The sequence below is a fragment of the Pipistrellus kuhlii genome, unplaced genomic scaffold (assembly GCF_014108245.1).
Source record: "Pipistrellus kuhlii isolate mPipKuh1 unplaced genomic scaffold, mPipKuh1.p scaffold_m20_p_1, whole genome shotgun sequence".
NCBI lineage: Eukaryota > Metazoa > Chordata > Mammalia > Chiroptera > Vespertilionidae > Pipistrellus > Pipistrellus kuhlii.
In genome coordinates this window covers 158,653,483-158,674,862 of record NW_023425404.1, presented here as the reverse complement: position 1 = coordinate 158,674,862, position 21,380 = coordinate 158,653,483, and the positions used below count along the sequence as shown (strand labels likewise).

At 37.1% G+C, this 21,380-nt stretch overlaps 1 protein-coding gene across 3 annotated transcripts in view; it reads left to right on the top strand.

Moving 5' to 3' along the window:
* Window positions 1-17,656, top strand: part of MOB1B (MOB kinase activator 1B) — a 48,123-nt gene extending 30,467 nt beyond the window's left edge. Inside the window, exons 4-7 of one of the 3 annotated variants that reach the window (XR_006739814.1) lie at window positions 5,898-6,031; window positions 8,344-8,507; window positions 9,311-9,462; window positions 11,891-17,656. Coding sequence is in view for 2 of the 3 variants with exons in the window: in XM_036414382.2 (XP_036270275.1) it covers window positions 5,898-6,031; window positions 8,344-8,507; window positions 11,891-11,968 (376 nt within the window). In the remaining variant the exon portion in view is untranslated. The remainder of the gene's footprint in view (window positions 1-5,897; window positions 6,032-8,343; window positions 8,508-9,310; window positions 9,463-11,890) is intronic. The other 2 variants (XM_036414382.2, XM_045571880.1) reach the window with 2 other exon arrangements.
* Window positions 17,657-21,380: the final 3,724 nt, after the last annotated feature.

Genomic DNA, 21,380 nt, shown 5'->3' with positions numbered 1-21,380 from the left:
TTTTTGTCGTTACAATTTTATTTCTTTGTTACATGATTATAGTAGTTGCCAGGTGCACGGATTCACCCACATTAAAAGAAAACTAATTAGAATAAATATTTTAATATCGCTATTCACCTTTCTCTATAATAGAAGTGTCAGAGATGAAAGAAAATTAGTAAAATCTATGAAAATAATATATAAATTGATTAATAAACAATAACAATGTGATATAACAACAAAGACCTGATATAAAACATGTTATAAAAACAACAAAAACATGATGTGAAAACAACATTAATAAAAACAATGACTGATAAGTTGACTAAGTATATTCTAATATCTCCCTGTATGACATATTAAGAGTAAAAACACTTTCAGAGTGCTTGACTAATTTCCCTTGTGATGAAGTATTTACAACTTTCACTTTAATGTCACAAGTTCTTCAAGCTCGAGAGAAAGCAACATGTAAATGACCATATCTGAAAACTGGTTCAGGTAGGAATATTCCTACTCTGTCTAGAGTTTGTCCTTGTGACTTATTAATAGTCATTGCAAATGCTGGCATCATAGGAAACTGTTTTCAAATTAATTTAAATGGGAGGCCAGTTTCAGATGGTGACAAATAAATTCTTGGAATCAGAACAACCTTTCCTTCCATTAATACTTCAGCTTCGATTATGTTCGAAATCTTTTGATAATAAATCTAGTACCATAACAAAGACCCTATTTACTATTAAGATTTCTCAGTAGCATGATGATTGCACCTACTTTCAATTTTAATTTATGACGTGGCATTCCTGGAGAAGTAATACTATTAAGAAATTCAATGGGAGCTTTATATGTATCACATATGTGCGAGTCAACGTTAATTTTTATTTATTTATTTATTTTTAATATACTTCATTGGTTTTTTACAGAGAGGAAGGGGGAGGGAGAGAGAGTTAGAAACATCTATGAGAAGAAACATCAGCTGCCTCCTGCACACTCCCTACTGGGGATGTGTTTGCAACCAAGTTACATGCCCTTGACTGGAACTGAACCTAGGACCCTTCAGTCCGCAGGCTGATGCTCTATCCACTGAGCCAAACCAGTTGTGCCTGCCATCTAGTTACCACTCAATAAATGTTGCTTTGATAAATAATTTTTTGAAACTTGCTTTTATTATGACTACTAGAGACCTGGTGCATGGATTCTTGCACTTATGGGATACCTCAGCCTGGCCCCTGGGGATCGGGCCGAAACTGGCTTTCTGAGAATCCCCCCAAGGAGTCCTGGATTTCAATGCAAGAGGGCAGTTCTTGGGTGATGCACCCAGAATTGGGCTTCCTCCTCTCTGATTCCAGGTACATCACCTGAGAACCACAGCTGCCGAGTCACTGCAGCTTAGCAACTCCTGTATTGATCCTCTGCCCCTGGTGGTCAGTGCGCACCATAGCTACTGGCCAGTTGGCCAGTCAGCCATTCGTTTAGGCTTTTATATACATAGATAGCTGATAATAACAATGTCAGCTACCATTTATTCAGTACTAACTAAAAGTAAGGCCTTTATACAGCAAACCTATAAAGTATGAAAACGATCATTATCCTCATTTTACAGGAAAATAAATTGAGTCTGAGAAAAGGTAAGTAAAATGTCCAAGGGTCCTGTTATTCAGAAACAGAACCAGGTCTCTGTCATCCAGGACTCTTTGACTCTAGTGTGCATATACTCTTAATTGCTACATTGTATTATTTTCTAATAAGAATATGAATTGATATTTATAAACTATATATAAAAAGGTTTTATTTTTAGTGTTGATTTTTTATAAAGTATGTTCTCTCCCCCCAATTATAAACAAAGTGTAAATATCAAAACAAAATAAAACAAAACAAAACAAAGTGTCCAAACTTACTAGTGTATAGAAATATTATCATTATCAGTAGTAACCTTAGATCGTTAATCACTTGTTGCGCTAATGTTTTCATTGCTCAGAATATTTTTGCTAACTTTTAATTCAGCCCCTAGGTGGCAGTGTTTCTGGTTTAACCTCCCAGTCTTTTTGGTTGCTCTGGCCTTCTTTCTCTATGGCTCTAGCTAACAGAGTGCCAGCTGGCTCCCAGACTATCTCTTCTGGCTATGATTCCCCGTTTCCAGGAGGGCAATTTTCCCCCTGCAATCCCCAGGATATGCCCAACTGGGCAGTCCTTCCCTAGTATTCAGAAGCAAGGGGGTGAAGGGGATCAGGCACCAAGGTGTCCAGATGTTTCGCCCTTGGTGGGACAGCCCCGATTCTTAACAATCTGTCCCGTGTCCCTTGGCGTTTTAAAAAAAGTCCCGCTTCTGGGGAAGATTACGCCAAACCCAGCACTGGGTGTCGCTGGGCAGGACTCTCGCTGCAGTGCAGCCTTCTTTGGGCGCAGCTCGGCGCAGGGGCTGGCGGGGGCTCCGCGGCTACAGTTGCTGCCTGCACTGCAGGGACCCAGAACCTTCACGCTATCCCCGCAAACTCTGACCTTTCCATGGGTGATTGAAGAACTCCCTTGAATCCACGGGTTTGCGCCGATTGGGGCGTCACAGCTGCTCGATGGACTCCTCTGCTGTGGGTTTTCCAGGCCTCAGAGAAGCTCCTCCTTTCCTGGTAAGATGGCACAGCCTTCCCTTTGAGCCCGTAGCTCTGGGAGAGGTCGCTGCCGCCGCAGTGCTGGTCGCTTGGTCAGGAAATCCTGTGCAGCGGACCCTCCCTTACCTTCCTTTAGAGTTCCTTAGCTGCCAATCAGTATTCCCTGAGCGACTCAGACACTGCTTTTATCTGTTCTAGGGCCAGGGTCAGAACAAGTCCGTCAGTTCGGTTGCCATCTTGTCTCCTCCTCCTCTATTTTTGCTAACTTTTAAATTATAGTGTCAGTCAGATCACTAGCTATCCAAGAGATTCAATTTTATTACTGCACTAGGGACCTGGTGCACGAAATTAGTGCACTGGGAAGGGGTCCCTCAGCCCAGCCTTCCCCCTCTCACATAGTGGGAGCGCTCAGGGGATGTCCTATGGATAGCGTAAGCCCGATCCTCATTGGGAGCGGACCTAAACTGTAGTCTGGCCTCCCTTTGAGGTGACCAGGCTGATCAGGGGAAGGCACCAGCCCCATCACCCTGCTGCTACAGCCAGGTATTTTCATCAACACGGACTCTAGTCCCTTCACCATGAAAAAATGACAACTTACTTTAAGCATTTTCAAGATGTGTCTTTCATAGGATATGACATTTCTTTCTTTATTTTTCTTTTTATCCTCACCTGAGGATATGTTTCCATTGATATGCTCCCTTTCCCTCCGATCTCAGGCTCAGCCCCTTCCTAAGCCTAAAGCCTCCACCCCAGGCTTTAGGCTTGGGAAGGGGACCCCTGCCCCTCCAATCGCAGGCTCTGCCTCTTCCCAAGCGTAAAGCCTCTATCTGATGGCTGGCTGGGAACAACCTGGGGCACCTGGACCCAGGTATGTATGCAAATTATCTGCCATCTTTGTTAGGTTAATTTACATACTCTGATTGACTGTGGGCATAGTGAAGGTACAGTTAATTTACATGTTTCTCTATTATTAAGTAAGATAGTAATAATTTATTTATTGACCAAATTCATATATTGAACAAAGTATTACCTAGAATGATCTACTTTCTTCCTCAAATTGACTCTAAATGAGTTTAGGTGTTTCTCAGAACCTAGTCCTTTAAAAAAAATTGATACTTTTGTCATGGTAAAACATGTTCAAAATAATATGCTTTGATTATTGTGGTAATTTTTTTGAAAAAAAATTTTCAAGCTTCAAACAATTTCAAATGTATATAGTAAAGTTGCCAGAACATCACAAAGAACTCCCATATCTTTTATCCAGATTCTTCAATTATTAAATTGCATGCTTCATCACTCCTCTTGATGTGTGTAGTCATTACACTAATTTTCTTCTGATTACACTCCTTTATGCCTACATGTTTAACTGTGTATTTTCTAAAAGCAGGAATACTCTTCTGTACAACTAGCATATAAGTTCTCTAAACCACTTCTTCCAGTTATAGATATCATTTACATTTCAGCAGCTATCTCAATAATATCTCAATTTTTCATTTCTACTCCAGGATCCTGTCTATGAATATGTATTGCATTTATTTGACATATCTCTTTAGGTGTCTTCAATCTGGAATAGTTCCTCAGTCTTTACTGTGCTAGTCTTTGTGCAGAAAAGAATTAATATAGTAGGCCTGACTGTAATCTCTTAAAAGGCCTAATTATTCTAATTACCTTATCATGTTAGTGTCTGCAAGGTTTTTTTTTTTGCCTCAAATTAGTCATTTTCTTCCCCTTTGCAATTAACTAACGTTTTATTGGGAGGTTTTCTAATATTACACCAATATCTCATTTCTGTGAATTAGGCAGAATTACTGCTACTTAGAAAACAGCTCTGATCATTTTCCCCACAGAAATTTTATCTAACTAGGTGGTATAGGAACAGTGTACCTAATTATTTAAAAGTAAGAGGTGCTCTAGCCAATTTTGCTCAGTGGATAGAGCCTTGGCCTGTGGACTAAAGGATCCTGCATTCAATTCTAGTCAAGGTCACATGCCCGATTGCTGCTGGATCCCTAGTAGGGAGTGTGCCGGAGGCAGCTGACCAATGATTCTCATCATTGATGTTTCCCTCTCCCCTCTCCCCTCTCCCCTCTCCCCTCTCCCCTCGTCTCTCCCCCTCCTTCCTGTCTGAAATCAATATATAAAAAAAGGCAAAGGAGCCGAAACCGGTTTGGCTCAATGGATAGAGCGTCGGATTGGGGACTGAAGGGTCCCAGGTTCGATTCCGGTCAAGGGCATGCACCTTGGTTGCGGGCATATCCCCAGTAGGGGCTGTGCAAGAGGCAACTGATTGATGACTCTCTCCCATTGATGTTTCTAACTCTCTATCTCTCTCCCTTCCTCTCTGTACAAAATCAATTAAAAAAAAAAAGGCAAAGGATCTCTATAAAGATACTACAGAAATGAAAAATGACCTCCCTCCCTCCCTCCTTTTCTCTATCCTTAACCCTAAGTTAAAAACCCCAAGTTGTAAAGAATTGTACTGCATAAGGAAAAATATTTTTGAAGAAAATAGCCATAGCCAAAACTGGTTTGGCTCAGTGGATGGAGCATCAGCCTGCGGACTGAAAGGTCCCAGGTTCTGTTCTAGTCAAGGGCATGTACCTTGGTTGCGGACCACATCCCCGATGGGAGGTGTGCAGGAAGCAGTTCATCGATGTTTCTCTCTCAACGATGTTTCCCTCTCCCTTTCTCTGTACAAAATCAATAAAATATATATTAAAAAAAAGAAAGAAAATAGTCATAAAAACATTAAGGATGGTCATCATAGAAGTGGGAAGGAAGTAAGCTAGGTTTTGTACTATGACAATGTATAATTCTAAAATTAAATTCTATATATGAAAGAAAGTTGTATAATAAAATTAAAACATGGGAGGAAAGCATTGAAACACAAAAAAAATGAGCTAACTGAAATCTGCTTAGTTTGGGTCATAATAAGTGCAAAAGAGTACAGTATCCATTTGAAAACATTAAATTAAAATGCCAAATATGGCCCTGGTTAGGTGTTGTCCTGATATTTGCCAAGGTTTCGGGTTCAATTCCTGGTCAGGACACATATAAGAATCAACCAATGAGTGCATAAATAAGTGGAACTACAAATCGATATTTCTCTCTCTCCCCCTCCTCTCTTTCTCTAAAATCAGTAATAAGTAAATGAATAAATGAATGCTAAATTCAAAAATCTTTATTTGGAGGAACATATTGTTTAAAATATGTCCTGTATTCATTCATGATGCACATACATGTGTCACATAAAAATATACATACTGTGTATGGGAATATACTAATATTGTTTGCTTTTAAATCTTTCTAATACAGATATGAGTATCATTGGGCAGATGGAACAAACATAAAGAAGCCTATTAAGTGCTCCGCACCAAAATATATTGATTACTTGATGACTTGGGTTCAGGACCAGTTGGATGATGAGACATTATTTCCTTCAAAAATAGGTATAATTGTTTTGTATAATTGGAATTGATCATGATTTACCTAATTTTATGTTTCTAGAATTTATTTTCTCTCTATTCCAGGAACCATATTTATAAAAATATTTCTAATCTTATATATTTAAAAGCATCCTGTCTTTTTCATACCAATTTATCATTATCATTAAGATAAAGCTTATATTTTAATCAGTGAAAAATCAGTGTACCTCAAACAGTAACAAAATCTGGCCTATGTTACAGGGTAAAAAAGAGACTGTTTATTGGATTGGCAGCCAATATCATCTGCAACAGTCATATCCATTTTTTGTTTAGGGAAAGAGCTTGTATGTCGTATATCCAGTTTTACATTATATTTTTGGCAAAGAGGGAGTTTTAATTTATGACTAATGGTGTGAATTTCACAGACTGAAATCAAACTAGGGGAGAAGAAAAGATTTGAAGGGTTGGCTGGTTAGTAACTGACTTTTGTATTTTCATATTTAAAAAAAATTGATTCTAAGGGAGAGAAACATTTATTTGGTGTTTCACTTATTTATGCATTCATTGATTGTTTCTTATGTGTGCCCTTGTATGAGTTTGCTGGGATCTGCTTAGTTTGGGACGTAATAAGTGCAAAAGTCCAGTAACCAGGTTTGGAGTTCAAATCTAAAACCTTTGCTTATGGGACGACGCTCTAACTAAGCTATTCGGCCAGTGCCTTTCATATTTGTTCTTAAGGGTCAGCCTTTGAAATTTTTCACAGTTAAGGACAGTTCACAGGATTTTACCTTCTCAAACTTCTTACAACAGTGTTTTCTGAAAATATTAAGAATTTGTTCTTCTAGCAAATTCTAGCAATAAATAACTTTTTGGCTATATTTTATTTTTGGACAGTTAGGTATGGAGGAGGACAGACAGTAATATAAATAGTTATTATTATGGATTGTTTTAAACACATTCCATGATTTTACTACTTTGGGGCATTTGTAATTAAAGGTCTATTTTTTGAGGCTGCTTTATATATATATCATAATGGTTTTGGGTAAGGGCCCTCACCTTATCTTTTATCTGCTGTATATATAGGGTGGGACAAAAGGGTGTGTGTGTGTCTATATATATATGTATATATATATATATATATATGTATATATATATATACTATATATATATATATATAGTTGTATGTGAAATACAGAGATTGCAGTTGTTTTTCAGGATAAATGTAGACCTGGAGTAGTAATGAAATAATTCCCATAGAAAATATTTTAAAAATATAATTTAAAATGCAAGCATTTTAAACAAACATGATTAATATATTATTTGTGTCCAGCATATCTATACTAATAAAAGCCTAGGTGGCCCTCATGCTTTTGCTCGATGCCCTCACATCATCACAAGATAGCCGCTTCCATGTCGTCACAATATGGCTACCTCCATGTCATCACAAGATGGCCAGCATGGGAGGGCATTTGGGGGAGATCAGGCAGGCAGGGGAGGACAGTTGGGGATGACCAGGCTGGCAGGAGAGGGCAGTGGGGGCGATCAGACTGGCAGGGGAGGGCAGTTGGGGATGACTAGGCTGGCAGGAGAGGGCAGATGGAGGTGACAAGGCATGCAGGGGAGAGCAATTGGGCAGGATCTGTCCTGCAGGGGAGGGCATTTAGGGGCAATCAGGCCAGTAGGGGAGGGCAATTAGGGGCTATTGGGCTGGCAGGGGACGGCAGTTGGGGGTGATCAGGCCAGCAGGGGAGCAGTTAGGGGGTGATTAGATTGATAAGTAGAAGTGATTAGGAGCAATCAGGCAGGGAGGCAAGTGGTTAGGAGCCAGCACTCCTGGATTGTGAGAGGGATGTCTGACTGACGGTTTAGTTGCGCCTAAATCAGCAGTTGGACATCCCCTGAGGGATTCCAGATTGGAGATGGTGCAGGTTGGGCTGAGGGACCCCCCTCCCCCCCCCCCCCAGTGCATGAATTTCATGCACCAGGCCTCTAGTATTTGTATAAAGAAATAATGTTACAAAATCTGAGGATCTCAGTGTGAATTTTAGCTCCATTACCATCCTAGGCATCCATTTTGTTTCATTTTAGTAGTGTCGGAGGCGTAAAGGGCTATACTGAAAATTAGTTCGTGTTCCATAGAAACTTTGAAGTTTATTTTCATTCATGATATGATGAAGACTTCTGAAAAGTACTGTAGGTGTATTAAGTAGTAATTCATAAATCCTTCTAAATGGCAACATAAATTGCCTTGTCTTGGCAATTTATGTTGCCATTTGTTAAACTCATATTGCCTTGTTCCTATCCCTTTTTAATAAATTGGATTGTTTATTTATTAGGTGTCCCATTCCCTAAGAACTTCATGTCTGTGGCAAAAACTATACTCAAACGCCTCTTCAGGGTTTATGCTCACATTTATCATCAGCATTTTGACCCTGTGATCCAGCTTCAGGAGGAAGCACATCTGAATACATCTTTTAAGCACTTTATCTTTTTTGTCCAGGTAAGTTGAATTAGGAGGACGTTTTTGTTCAGTAAATTAGTTATCTACAGAGTTCTGAGGTGAATACTGCATTCATAGGATAAAAATTTGCCCTAATTTCTCTAGTTTTCCTCTTCTATACTTGCCATGATGATAAGGACTGGTCTTTTGTTTCTGAATTTCATTTATCTCTAAGCAGCCACATGCAAGTCATGCAAGTCTAAATAAAATGGCTCTGAGAATTCTTCCTTGGATTTGCTTCAGTTAATGGGCTAATATGGAGGAGCCGAATAAGGAACCTGGCTAGTTTGGCAGATTGATTGATGAACTTGATCTCTTGAACTTTTTAACATTCCTCCTATTCCTCTTAACCCTCAAATCCAGGCTACTTTGGAACTTTTTTTTTTTTTTTTTTTTTTTTTTTTTTTTAAGAGAGGAGGAGAGAGGGAGAGAGAATTAGAAACATTGATGAGAGAGAAACATCGACCAGTTGCTTCCTGCACACCCCCTACCAGCGATGTGCCCGCAACCAATGTACATGCCTTGACCGGAATCGAACCTGGACCTTTCAGTCCGCAGACCAAGGCTCTACCCATTGAGCCAAACCGATTTTGGCCTTTGGAACGTTTTTAGCATCCTCTGTCCTAGAAATGAGCTTTGAATATCACACCTTTTTTCCCTTTTTTATTTTTAAATATTCTGAATAATTTTTAAGTTAGGTACTGTCCATTATGTCCAAGGGGGAAATCTGTGTTACTATTCCAAAAGATTCATTAGTCTTTGATCTGATTCTTTAGTTGTCATTCTTTTCCTAATCTTTTTAGTTCTCAGATAACTAGATTTACAGATGAGATTAAGAGGAGTGAAGATAGTCCAACCCTTGCTATAACATTGGAGAACTAACAGCTAGGAGTGAAAAATAGATGGAAAAGAAGCTGACCAGCTTTTCATTAGTGGAGATTGAGAGGGGTTCATGGTAAGCAGGGGACGTCTAAGGCTTTGATCGGTGTTGCTTTTATATATCTTTGGGTATATATACTTATAAATGCCTTCCCTATGATCCATCTCCACTAAAGAAAAATGTGTCTGTTTTCTCTCTATACACACTCTTCACACTGAATGCACACATTTTGTGTCTCAGTTTTACCTAAACACTTCTAAGAGATAGTAACATGCCGAAACAGTAGCTTTGAGCAGTTACCTCACTATGGTATTCCATCTACAGATTTCCAGAGAACCAAAGAACATGTTATCCTAAAGTTTGCATCTGTGCTTTGGTTTAGACAGACATGATTGCAAAAGTTCAGGTTTTAGTAGTTTAGGCAAGAATATTCCTCCACCAGAAGAGTTAATTTTTACCTTACTGTATGATCTTAAAATATACTGTGTCTCCCAAGTCTTAGCAAATAATAGGGTATAGATTAATGATGTTTACTACATCTGAATCTGTTGTTTACATCTTAGGACCTGCTTAAAGGTGGGTCCATTATACAGTATCAGCCCTTGAAGGAGAGTAAGCCCTTGGCCTCAAAATTTAGAAAATCCTGCTCTGCCCCTTCTCCAGTTTTACTCCTCCCCATAGAGTGAGGAAACCACAGGACAAACAACATACTTACATTCCTCTGGTGTGTGCTTCTACCTCAGAATTTCCTGTCCAGATAGTCCCAAGAGTATTTCTAAGGTTTGCATAGATCTTTTCCTTGGGTCTGTTCTTTTGAGGGAAGGTCTTATCTCTGATTTGTATACCTCTAGACCTAAGAGGTAGCCAGTTAACGGCTGTTGATGAGGGTGTGTGGCATCCTCTATAATAAAAGAAATATGCAAATTGACTGTCACTCCAGCATATAAGATGGCTGCCACAAGATGGCCAGCAGGGGAGGGCAGTTATGGGCAATCCGGCCGGCAGAGGAGGGCAGTTTGGGGTGACCAGGCCTGCAGGGGAGGGCAGTTGGGAGAGACCAAGCCTGCAGGGGAGGGCAGTTAGGGGTGATCAGGTTGGCAGAGGAGGGCAATTGGGGGAGATCAGGCCAGTAGGGGAATGCAGTTGGGGGGGATCAGGCCTGCAGGGGAGGGCAGTTGGGGGGAACCAAGGCCTTCAGGGGAGGGCAGTTGGGGGCAACCAGGCTGGCAAGGGAGGGCAGTTAGGGGCAATTGGGCTGGCAGGGGAGCAGTTAGGCGTCAATCAGGCTGGCAGGGGAGTGGTTAGGGGGTGATCAGGCTGGCAGCCAGAAGCAGTTAGGGGCATTTAGGCCGGCAGGAGGCGAGTGATTGGGAGCCAGCAGTCCTGGATTGCGAAAGGGATGCAAGGAGTCCCAGATTGGAGAGGGTGCAGGCTGGGCTGAGGGACGCGCGCGCGCCCCCCCCCCCCCCCCGCTCCTGTGCACAAATTTTGTGCACCGGGCCTCTGGTTGCTTGTATAAGCAGACAGAGTGTCCACATTATGCATGTGGAGCCCTTTCAAGAGCAGGATGGAGCTGGTGGTGGGAAGATCAGCAAGGTTTGCTGAGGGTCAAGGGCTGGCTCTACTTTCCAGTGCAGAATTCTGAGGAGTCTTGAGAATTTTAAATTTGAATCTGCGCTCCTGGTCAATATGAAGGTATATTTTGTGAAGGTAGAAGAACAGAACATGTTTTATTTATCAGTATATTAGATTAATGTAAAATTTAATTAGTCATGCAGTATCTGTATGTGTGTGTGTATTTGTGTTCTTGGTTCAGACCCCACAGATCTTACTAGTAGTGATAGGCTTGCAGTTAAATGCCCCCTAATGACTCTCCCCAGTACATTCTGCAGTGCTTTGCAGGTGATGGATGTTAATAAATCAATGAAAAAAAAAATAAATGAATGAAATTAGGAGTGTAGAATGCATCACTATGGCAGAATATTGGAAGTATGACAGCTTCTATTTATTATAGTTCAGGGATATCTATTCAGAGTTTTACTTCAGAATGACACATCTCATGATAGCTTATAAATAAGTTAGTTTATAACAAACTAATTATTTTGGTCTGAAATTTGCCTGAGATGGTAGCTATTTTGGTCTCAACTTGGTTGACTATATCTAAATGGTGCTCAGGTTATTCCTTTTAACAAGGAGCAGCAATTCCCAGTTATTGAGTGTTTACCTTGGGCCAAGAATTACTTGAAGTGGTTAATTTACAGTATCACATTTAGACTCCACAATAATTTTATGAGGTAGGAGGATTTATCTTATGTAAAGCAATATCAGAAGTGGTTAAGTGATTTGTCTAAGACAGTGAGGGAATAGAAACTTAAAACAAGAGATTTGACTTTTATTTACTTTAAAAGCTAATTTCTAATAAGTGTTAATGGAAATCTGTTTTGGAGTGAAATGTAAATAATAAGTCTTTGTTATTTCTTCTGCCTTTCTTTGTCATGCATAGGAATTCAACCTGGTTGATAGAAGAGAACTTGCACCACTCCAAGAACTGATTGAAAAACTCACCTCAAAGGACAGATAAGGGATGCAGAACTGTGCAAACTGTTCCTCTTGAAGTTGTGTGGAGTGTATTTGGATTTCATTTTATTTTATTTTTGTCTAGGTGTGTCTTGGGTTTGGGGGGCTTATTTGGGTTCTTTTTTCTTCTGAATAAAAGAAACCATATTCTATTGCTATAGGAAGCCAACAACCATACTCTGTACATTTGATAGGCGTAAATTTTGTCTTAGTGGCATTTTTTTTTTCAACTTGATTACTTGTGGAATTTTTTATAATGTTGTAGGTTGAAAAAGAATGCTTATTGATTGGGCTGCTCATGGATGGGATTCTACGTTGTGTAAATTGTGGCTGATTTTTTAAGTCCCCAAAAGACTTACATTTTAAGTGCCTTGGCAGGCTCACTTCTGAGGTGCAAAGCACATAGAACCAAACAGGGCTTGAAACAATATTAGGATTATTACCCAGAGCACTTACTGATGCATGTTTTAAAATATCTATGATAAAAGCCATAGTTTACCTGAATTGATGATCTCTAGCTTTTACTACATCAAAGAAACACAATTTGTAAAGGTGTGCATGTAGAGCATAAAAATTAGTATTTCTTAATTATTTTTCATATTGATGGTAATTCTGTTCAACAGATGCTTAAAGGTCCACAAGCAGGTTTTTTTTCCATCTCTTATATCTGTGATATTGAAACTTGAGGATGTTGAAATGCAATATCTATTGCATTTTGGCTTCTTTCTACATGTTAACTGCATTGTAGGTGTGACTTCAGGTTTATGCACAGGTTTGCCATCTTCATGGGTGATGCTGAACTGTGAGGTTTCTTAGCAATTGCCAAATGAGCCATAAGTCTGCAGAATCTCCTACTTTGAAGAAGCGGTGATAGGAGTGTGTGTTCTGTTGTGGGGGATTAGCTTGTATAAGGAGTTAAAGATGGAATTAACTATGGAGAGTCAAGTTCAAGAAGGTCCTGTCTTAAAATCCTTGAATAGAATGGCATGAAGATTTTAATCAATTTCTTGTAAGCAGAGTCTCAGAGACTTCTTTTTAGGAATCAACTTCCATAGAGAAGTTAAAAGTAAATTATTAATTTTAGGTATAGAAATTAAATAAGGAATAAAGAACTATTTGGAAACATTGACCACTTTCCAGCACTTCCATTCAGTGAATGGAGCTGGTGTTTGCCTGTCATTTTAAATGATAACAGTACATTCTTTGCTTATTATAGGCTCAATTTGAAGCATTCTGACATCTGATTTTACACTGTGAAAGGAAATATTTTACTTTGCAGTGATATTAAACAATGAAACTGCTAAGTCAGAGATTACTAACTTCTACATTTTAGTTTCTTTGACTTAATGAATTATTCCCATAAGTTCTGAAAATTGATTTTTAAAATAAATATTAACATTTTTAATTTTCACTTCATTTTTATTCTTGAGATATATTCTTTTTAGACTTTGTTTTAATTTTCTCATTTCCAGTAAATCTGTTCCTTCAGTTTGAAACATATACTTTTTTTTTTTTTTTTTTTTAGTTAGAAATATATACCCTTTTCCTTGTAGAATAGAAATCTTGCTCTGAAATTTTATAAACTAAAATTACTTAGAATCTAAAATGAAATCAGTTAGGTTTTGCTCTTAACAAGTAGAGCAGTGTTACAGTTTAATTACATTATAATTATGATCACTAGGAACTGCCTTTTTCTCCATTTCAATTACAGCCATCATTTTCAAGTACCAACCATAGAAATATCAGGAAAGCCTGGCAGAGATATATTCGACATACATTGGTAATGCTTAGTTATAAATTACAGTGAGAACTAGCTGATATTCTTAAAATAAATCTTTTAATATCCAGATCTTTTAGCAGTCATTATGGGTAGATTCAGAAGTAAGATTTGGCATCAACTGATTTGGGGTTCTATCTATTTGGGAAAATGAAGCACATAATTACTCACGTAGTCTTCCATACTGCATTTGTCTTCATGTCAACCTAGTTACAAAGAGGTTGCAATAGCCAAATGTAGAGAGTATAGTGAAAAATTGTTCTTTCTCTTTTAAGCCTTATACAGTAATATACTGTAAATGGAAAAATGTTTCCATCAATGAATGTTTAGTAATAGGAACTACTTTCCCACTGTATGTATATAAGAGTTTGTCGTCACTGTGCCAGAATCTCAGGTGCCTGCCTCTGAGTATTCCTGTAGACAAGGAGTTATGTATGTGTATATATGGTAACAACGTAGAGGGGTTCTCCCAGAGGCCTGGCTTTGTGCGTGGTGTTACATGGCTATGAGTAGGGAAACATTCACGAGAGCATGTGAAAAATAACTAATTTAATAAAAAATTGTTTGATTCGGTTAGTCCCCATGAACCCTTTATAAAATAAGGATCACATCTTGGCTTTGCAGCAGAACTTGTTTTAAATGTCTATTGAATTCTTTCCAGATCTCTTTATTAAATTTATAAATAACCAAGGTAAAGATTTCCCCCCTGTTCTTTATATGGAAAGGTAGAACAGAAGTTGGTTTTCCGGTCTTCTGATAAAAGTGTAAAATATAAAATAGTAAATTTACATAGTATTATTTTCACAATGCTTTGGTTAAATATTGATATCAAGCAAGTTTTAGGAATTACTTTAAATGATGGAGTGCTGGCGTTGGAGAGAACTTAATTACAAAGTGTGAAAATCTTGTAGTTAGCAGTAGATGGTGCTACTGGCTTTCATTTTGCTTTCTTGATTATTCTGTTTCCCATAAAAACCCATTGTATTAAACTGCACTGAAACAGTAAACATTTTGTTAGTTAGCAGGTAGAAGCTTTGGAAGTCAGTTTACCTTAACTTGAAAGATTTTAGATTGCTATTGCTTTTTACCTTTGTCATCTGTAAATTCTAAATGATCAGCATAAAATGTATTTGATAGGAGATGACATGTGTATAACATATCACAGACTGAGTTACTGCCTGTTTTATCAGCAGAGATAAAGCACTACAATCGCTTTTATTCAGGAAGTACAGATGATGTGGATATTTATATTTTACATGTAATCATCAGACTCCATTTTATGTATTAGCATTTTCCTTCCTTACAGGAAAATAGCACAATGACAGATTTCTTTTATATCTTTGTCTACCCCTCTCTGAGAGAGGTTTTGATAACCACTGAAATGGTAAAATAGGTGAGATGCAATTGCTAAGTTGTAGGACTTGCTTTTAAAAAAATATGTTGTTCCTTAAACATCCAAATGAGAGTTGATCTTCAGGGTGGTTCCTTTTGGAGCACTACTTATTCCAGCTATGCTGCAAAGGCGTAAAGTTTTTGGAATGCCCTAAAAGAAGCCTTGAGAATCAGTGTATGACTATGCAAGATAATCTGTTTCATTATTTTAGTTGCACCAAAACCTCTTTTTTTTTTTGCAACTTAATATGACTATTTCATTCACCAAACCAACTCTGCTTCGCTGTTTTCTTAGAACTAAACCGTGAAGGAAGTTCAAAAGAATGTACCACAGGTTCTGAAATTTGCAGAAGAGAGTGTTTTGAACATAGGTAGCATCATATAATAAAGGAATCATTTCCTGATGTCACTACTTTGAAGTATACAGTATAATTTGGATATATAGGATTTATTTTTTTAATTTAGTTTAATTGTCTTATAGTTAAGTCTTTATCTTGTTTTCTATTTTTTTCCTTTCCCTGATAACTCTTGAATTCAATCTTGACTACTGTAAAATAGTTTTGATTTAAGGGATAGTGAGAAAAACATGGATCCAATATTTAAGATAGTAGTAGCCTAAGGAAACAATAGCTTTTACCTCAGTTTCTTTTTTTTGAAAACCATTTTCACTCAGATGAACAACATGAATTTAGACTAGAGATCATCTTACAAAAAAATTGGAATAAATTTTATATATTAATTAGGCTGACTTTTAAGCTTACATATTACAGATAAAATACTTAAAATTGCATAACCATTTCATATATCATTTATAAATGTAAAATTATGAATGTCTTTTTAACAGATATGGGACCTGAAGTCTATTTCTAATTTGAAAATGAGTCTGCATACCAAGAGAAAACTTTACTTATTTAGAAACTTATCTGGGATGTTAAAGACTATATCAATTCTTTGAAATCCTATTCTACATCTACATTTTAAGGATCATTTCTAAAATAATTTCAATATTAGAATTTTGTCATAATGTTAAGAACATTCATCATAGGAATTACTGTTGTTCAGCTGCTAGTTTAATGGTATATGAGATAAATGTTTAGAGGTAAAACTATCTCAAGTTTAAATGAAAAATTTTAATTTTAAGATATAACAATTCTGAATGCAGACAATTTGAATTTTTAGGGTTTTTCTAGTGAGCTAATCATATGGAAGAATTCATTTTGAAGATATAAAACTGTGCTCCCTGTCTGCTACTTGTAGCTAAATTGATATAGAATTGTGACAAAAGATAGTACAGTTAAAAGATTGAGTATTCAATTTTGCTAGTGCAAATTTCTTTTTCTACATGTAATACTACACGTAGATAACTTCGGATTACAGTTCTCCTATACAGATAGTGAAATCACTGGCCTTTTGCAGTTGACATCCCCCTCTCTTTGAAGGTAAATTACTTCCTTTACTGCTATTGACTTACCATATCTCCTATCCCCCAAAACACACCACTTGGAAAACAAGTCTATTGTTCAAGTCCTCATTAGTGCTTCTGAGGTACTTGTTGTCAACATGTAGGCTTCAGCTGATGTGTTGAAAAAATGCACTTACATAGACATTCTTGTATTTTTGGCTGATAGCTTTCTTTAAATATGTCACTGAAGCTGAGATCATTAGCGATAAAATTAAACATTTTTGTTAATATTTAATTTCTCATATATTATTATTTTTATGTGTGGGTGTTTCTTACTGGTTTGCACATGTTTTCCTTTTTACTTTGTTTCTGAAATAGTTAATACTGTATAGGTTGTAAAGTAGATTACATTTTCATTTTAAGGATACTTTTCTCAAATTGTTCTGCTGAGATAACTATTTTTAGGGGAAATAGTTTTTTAAAGCAACTAAATTGTATTTGTTATTTTTGTACATGCATGACTAGGGTGCTGAGGGCACTAATGTGGGAAGATACTTAACTTTTGTCCTAGTTGAACTTTTCTTATACATTATTACTTAAAATTATCTAGAAACAGTGTCATAAAATCTAGGTTGAGGGAGAATACAGTGTACATGAGACAGTTAAAGTCTGAATAGAAATTATTTATGGGCCAAAAGCAGGATAATACTGTCAGTGCCATATAATGGAAGCATAGGGGCAGCATTCACATTGCACAAGTATTTCTGAGAATGTGTAAAAACAGGGATTCGGCTCTATTGGAGATAGACAGTTTCTCTATTATAGAGGCTGGAAGAGGAAAAATGATCTAAAATATGAAATGTAATATCGACGCTATGTTGTAAACTGTGCCAAGATTACTCAAATTGTAGTTATTGTTGGTCAAAGTTTAACTGCTTTATCATTTTTATTTTAAAAGAGGATACTGAATGTCAGAAAATCCGTAATATGTTTTAGTTGAGAGATGTAAATAATGTATACAGACTTGTATGTGATGGGATTGGAAGAAATATTTAAATTCTAGGTTTTTTTAAAGGAATGTTTATTACACAAATAAATAAATAGTTATGTTTGGCCATGAATCCTGACTTTGTGTTAATGTTTATTTTTGCTATCGATATTCCCCTGCTGAACACATTCCTACAGAAATATTGAAGGTATTTGGAGTATGTTGACATTTAAAATTTGTTAGGCATTATTTTTTATGTTTACAACAACCCTCGAAATTTACAGTATCTTAGTCTTACAAATTAGGAAACTAAAGCTCAGAAATTGTATAAGTCACTAACTAGGGTTTTAAAACCCAAATACTCACTGACCTTGAAGCCAACACTTTTGCTTGCTTTTTTTAAATACACAGTAGTCTCCTCTTGGATTTTCCATTTAATATTTTCAGACTGCAGTTAACCATGGGTAACCAGAAAGAATTAGTAAGTTGTAAATTGCAACTATTTTGAGTAGAATGATGAAATCATGTGCCATCCTGCTTCATCCTACCCCGTCCTGCCCAGGATGTGAATCATCATTGTCCAGCGTGTCCATTCTGTTTCATTCCAGTCCATTAGTTGCTTATTAGCTTTGTCGGTTATCAAATCAACTGTGGAGGTATGGAGTGCTTGTGTTCAAGTAATCCTTACTTTGCTTAATAATGGCCCCAAAGCACAAGAGTAGTGCTGCTTGGCAGTTCAGGAATGTCAAAGAGAAGCCGTAAAGTGTATGTATGAATAGGAAAAATCATAGTATATGTAAGGTTATATGTAATTTGAGGTTTCAGGCATCGACAGAGGATTTTGCAACATATCCTCCCTGTGAATAAGGTAGGACTGCTGAACTATTACCATGAGAACAGTTAGCAAAATATTTTTACCTTCATCAAATTTTGTCTTCATAATAGACCATTAAAGAATGAACACTGTGCCTGGCCTGTGGCTCGGTTGGAGTGTCATCCAGTATACTGGAAGATGGCAGGTTCTATCCCTGGCTGGGTCCTCCCCCCGCCCCCCCTTCTCTCTTTCTCTCTCTCCTTCTCTAAAATCTATTTAAAAAAGAAAAAAGAATGAACAGTATTAGAGAATCTTCATTTTACCCTGATTTCTAAGTTCCAAAAGGAAATGTGTACTTTAGAGTATTTTCTGAGAGTCATTATTTTAGAGGTATTTATTTTTAGAGGCATTGTGTTTGGGCTGTCAGGTTGAAAATATTTTGATGGTAATAGCCACAGATGCCTAATGTCACTAATTGGTATTTGAACAAAAGCCTGGAAGTAGAAATGTTAGTTCACACTGATGTGGACTGTCTCCAGATTTTTTGTTTTGTTTTGTTTTATCTCCAGGTTTTAATAAAAACAACTTGTTATTCTGCACATATAATATGTACAAAACTTTTTTGTATAAAGAAATACTTAAAAAAATTTACTACATTTTGATAGGTTCATTTGTCTCTCTTGTAGTAAATTTAAATATTGTTAAATATTTTAAACAATATTGTTAAATAATATTGTCTGGAATAATGCATTTTGATAACACAAAGTTCTAAATAATTATTCCTTTAAGGCTTAACCATATTTAATGCTTTACACTCTTGTTTTAAACTGCATAATGAATACAGTGTCACATTTTTTTGATTACCTAGAAATTAACTTTACAAGTATGCAGCAAAATATAGCTTCTTTTTCTGAGGAGCTGTGTAGGGCTGATGGCTGGCTCCTACAGGGCCCTCCTGGTGTGTTCTTTTGACATCAAACTGGAAGCACTAACTCTCCACCCTTACTTTTATGATGGCTTCTACATTCTTCTGTTTTCTAGTCAGTAATGAGGGGAGGTTGCAGGAGAAATTTATAACCAAGCTCATTAAGTTGAGAGACATTATTTTAAAAAGTTGGGTTGGTATACACAAATGTGTAACTACTTAATGGCCCATTATTTTTTCTGCCTTTTTTCTCATTTTTTGAGTTGGTTTAGAGTTTTCTTGATAAACTTGTATATCATCAGTCAGGACCCTGTCTCATTGAGCAGCATTTCCACAGGAGAAAAGGAATTCCCAAATTGAAGGACTAGTAAAATTTCTGGCAAGAAATTGTTATGGTAATAGCATGCTCACAACTGGCCGGATGTTCCAATCCCTTGTCTTTCTTTTTCTTAAAAAAAAAAAAAAAAAAAAAATATATATATATATATACACACACACACACACATATATATATATATATATATATATATATATATATATATATATATTGATTTCTGAGAGGAATGGTGAAGGAGAGAGAGAAACATCAACGATGAGAAAGAATCATTGATTGGCTGTCTCCTGCACTCTCCTTTTGGGGATCGAACCCAGAACCTGGTCATGTGCCCTTGACCAGAATCGAACTGGGGACTCTTAAGTCCTCAGGCCAACGGTCTATCCACCCAGGGAAACTGGCTAGGGCCAATCCCGTGTCTTCTATCTGCAATTCCAAAATCTGAAAAGTTCAGAAAACGAAGTATTTTATTGGTTCAGTGCGAACTTAACCTGATCTTCAGTGTCACTGCCAAATATTAGTGTATTTAATACTTATGCTGGTGGTTTAGGTAGAGTGACATAATGTGTATAGAATATGACTATTTCTTTTCTAAAGTCCAAAAATTTTGAATTGTGAAACAGATCTGGCTACATTGCTTTCAGATAAGGGGTTGTGGACAAAAATCAGGAAGGCACTTTTAAAAGTGCACTTTGCGTTGGCCTGTGGACTGAAGGGTCCCAGGTTCGATTCCGGTCAAGGGCATGTACCTTGGTTGCGGGCACATCCCCAGTGGGGGGGTGTGCAGGAGGCAGCTGATCAATCTTTTTCTCTCATTGATGTCTCTGACTATCCCTCTCCATTCCTCTCTGTAAAAAAAAAAAAAAAAAAAAAAAAAAAAAATCAATAAAACATATTAAAAAAATAAAAATAAAAGCGTGCTCTGGTCTCCTTGAATTATCCACAAATTATTAGGAAAATGGAAAATTATGCTGAACTTGGTGCCAACAGAGCTAGGTTCTCTGTTTTCCCCACTTACTTTGTATTTTTGAGGTACACTCTTAAGCTTGGAGCTCAAGTTCTCACAGCCAGAAGCTGGCAGAGTTGGATTTGAAAGCAGTCTTTAATTTTTCCGTGCTTAAACTTACACTTCTTTTGTGTATGTATGTGTGTTGTGTGTGTAGAAACCACATTGGGGATTCCTACTCCTCAACCCCAAACATCTTTAATGGATCTATATGGACTTCAGTTCCACTTTCCTCCTGTTTGAAGGTCTCCTTACCCTGCCTTACCCCTTTCTCAGTAGCTGCCAGTACCCTTATCATTTCATGGGTTTTCCCCCAAGCTTAGGTGTGAAATAAAACACCTAGTAGCTTTCCTAGCTTCTTTGCCATCCTTGATGACAAGCATTCAGGCCTCCTTCATTTCAAGGATCCTTCATTTCAAGAATAAACAAAAGTAATGCACATAAAGTAGTACTAGTAGCATAACAAAATAATATAGGGAAATTACAAAGAATAATTTTTGCTGTTTTTATTCTAGAGTTCCCCATGAGGTTACATTTTGATTTCTGCCCTTTATTTCTGAATGATTCACTGTTTTACCCATCTTCTTCTGAACTCCACCTTTAGATGCATTTAAAATGTGATGATAGTTGCAAAGTAAAGAATTACAGGGCCGTTTGTTTTTGTAGATAATTTAAACTCAGTAACTTCTAGACTGAGTAGTGTTTAGTTTACAATTTTTTAAACCATAATTAAAAATTGAGTTCCTCTGGGCATTTTTTTACTCTGTATTTGCCTCCA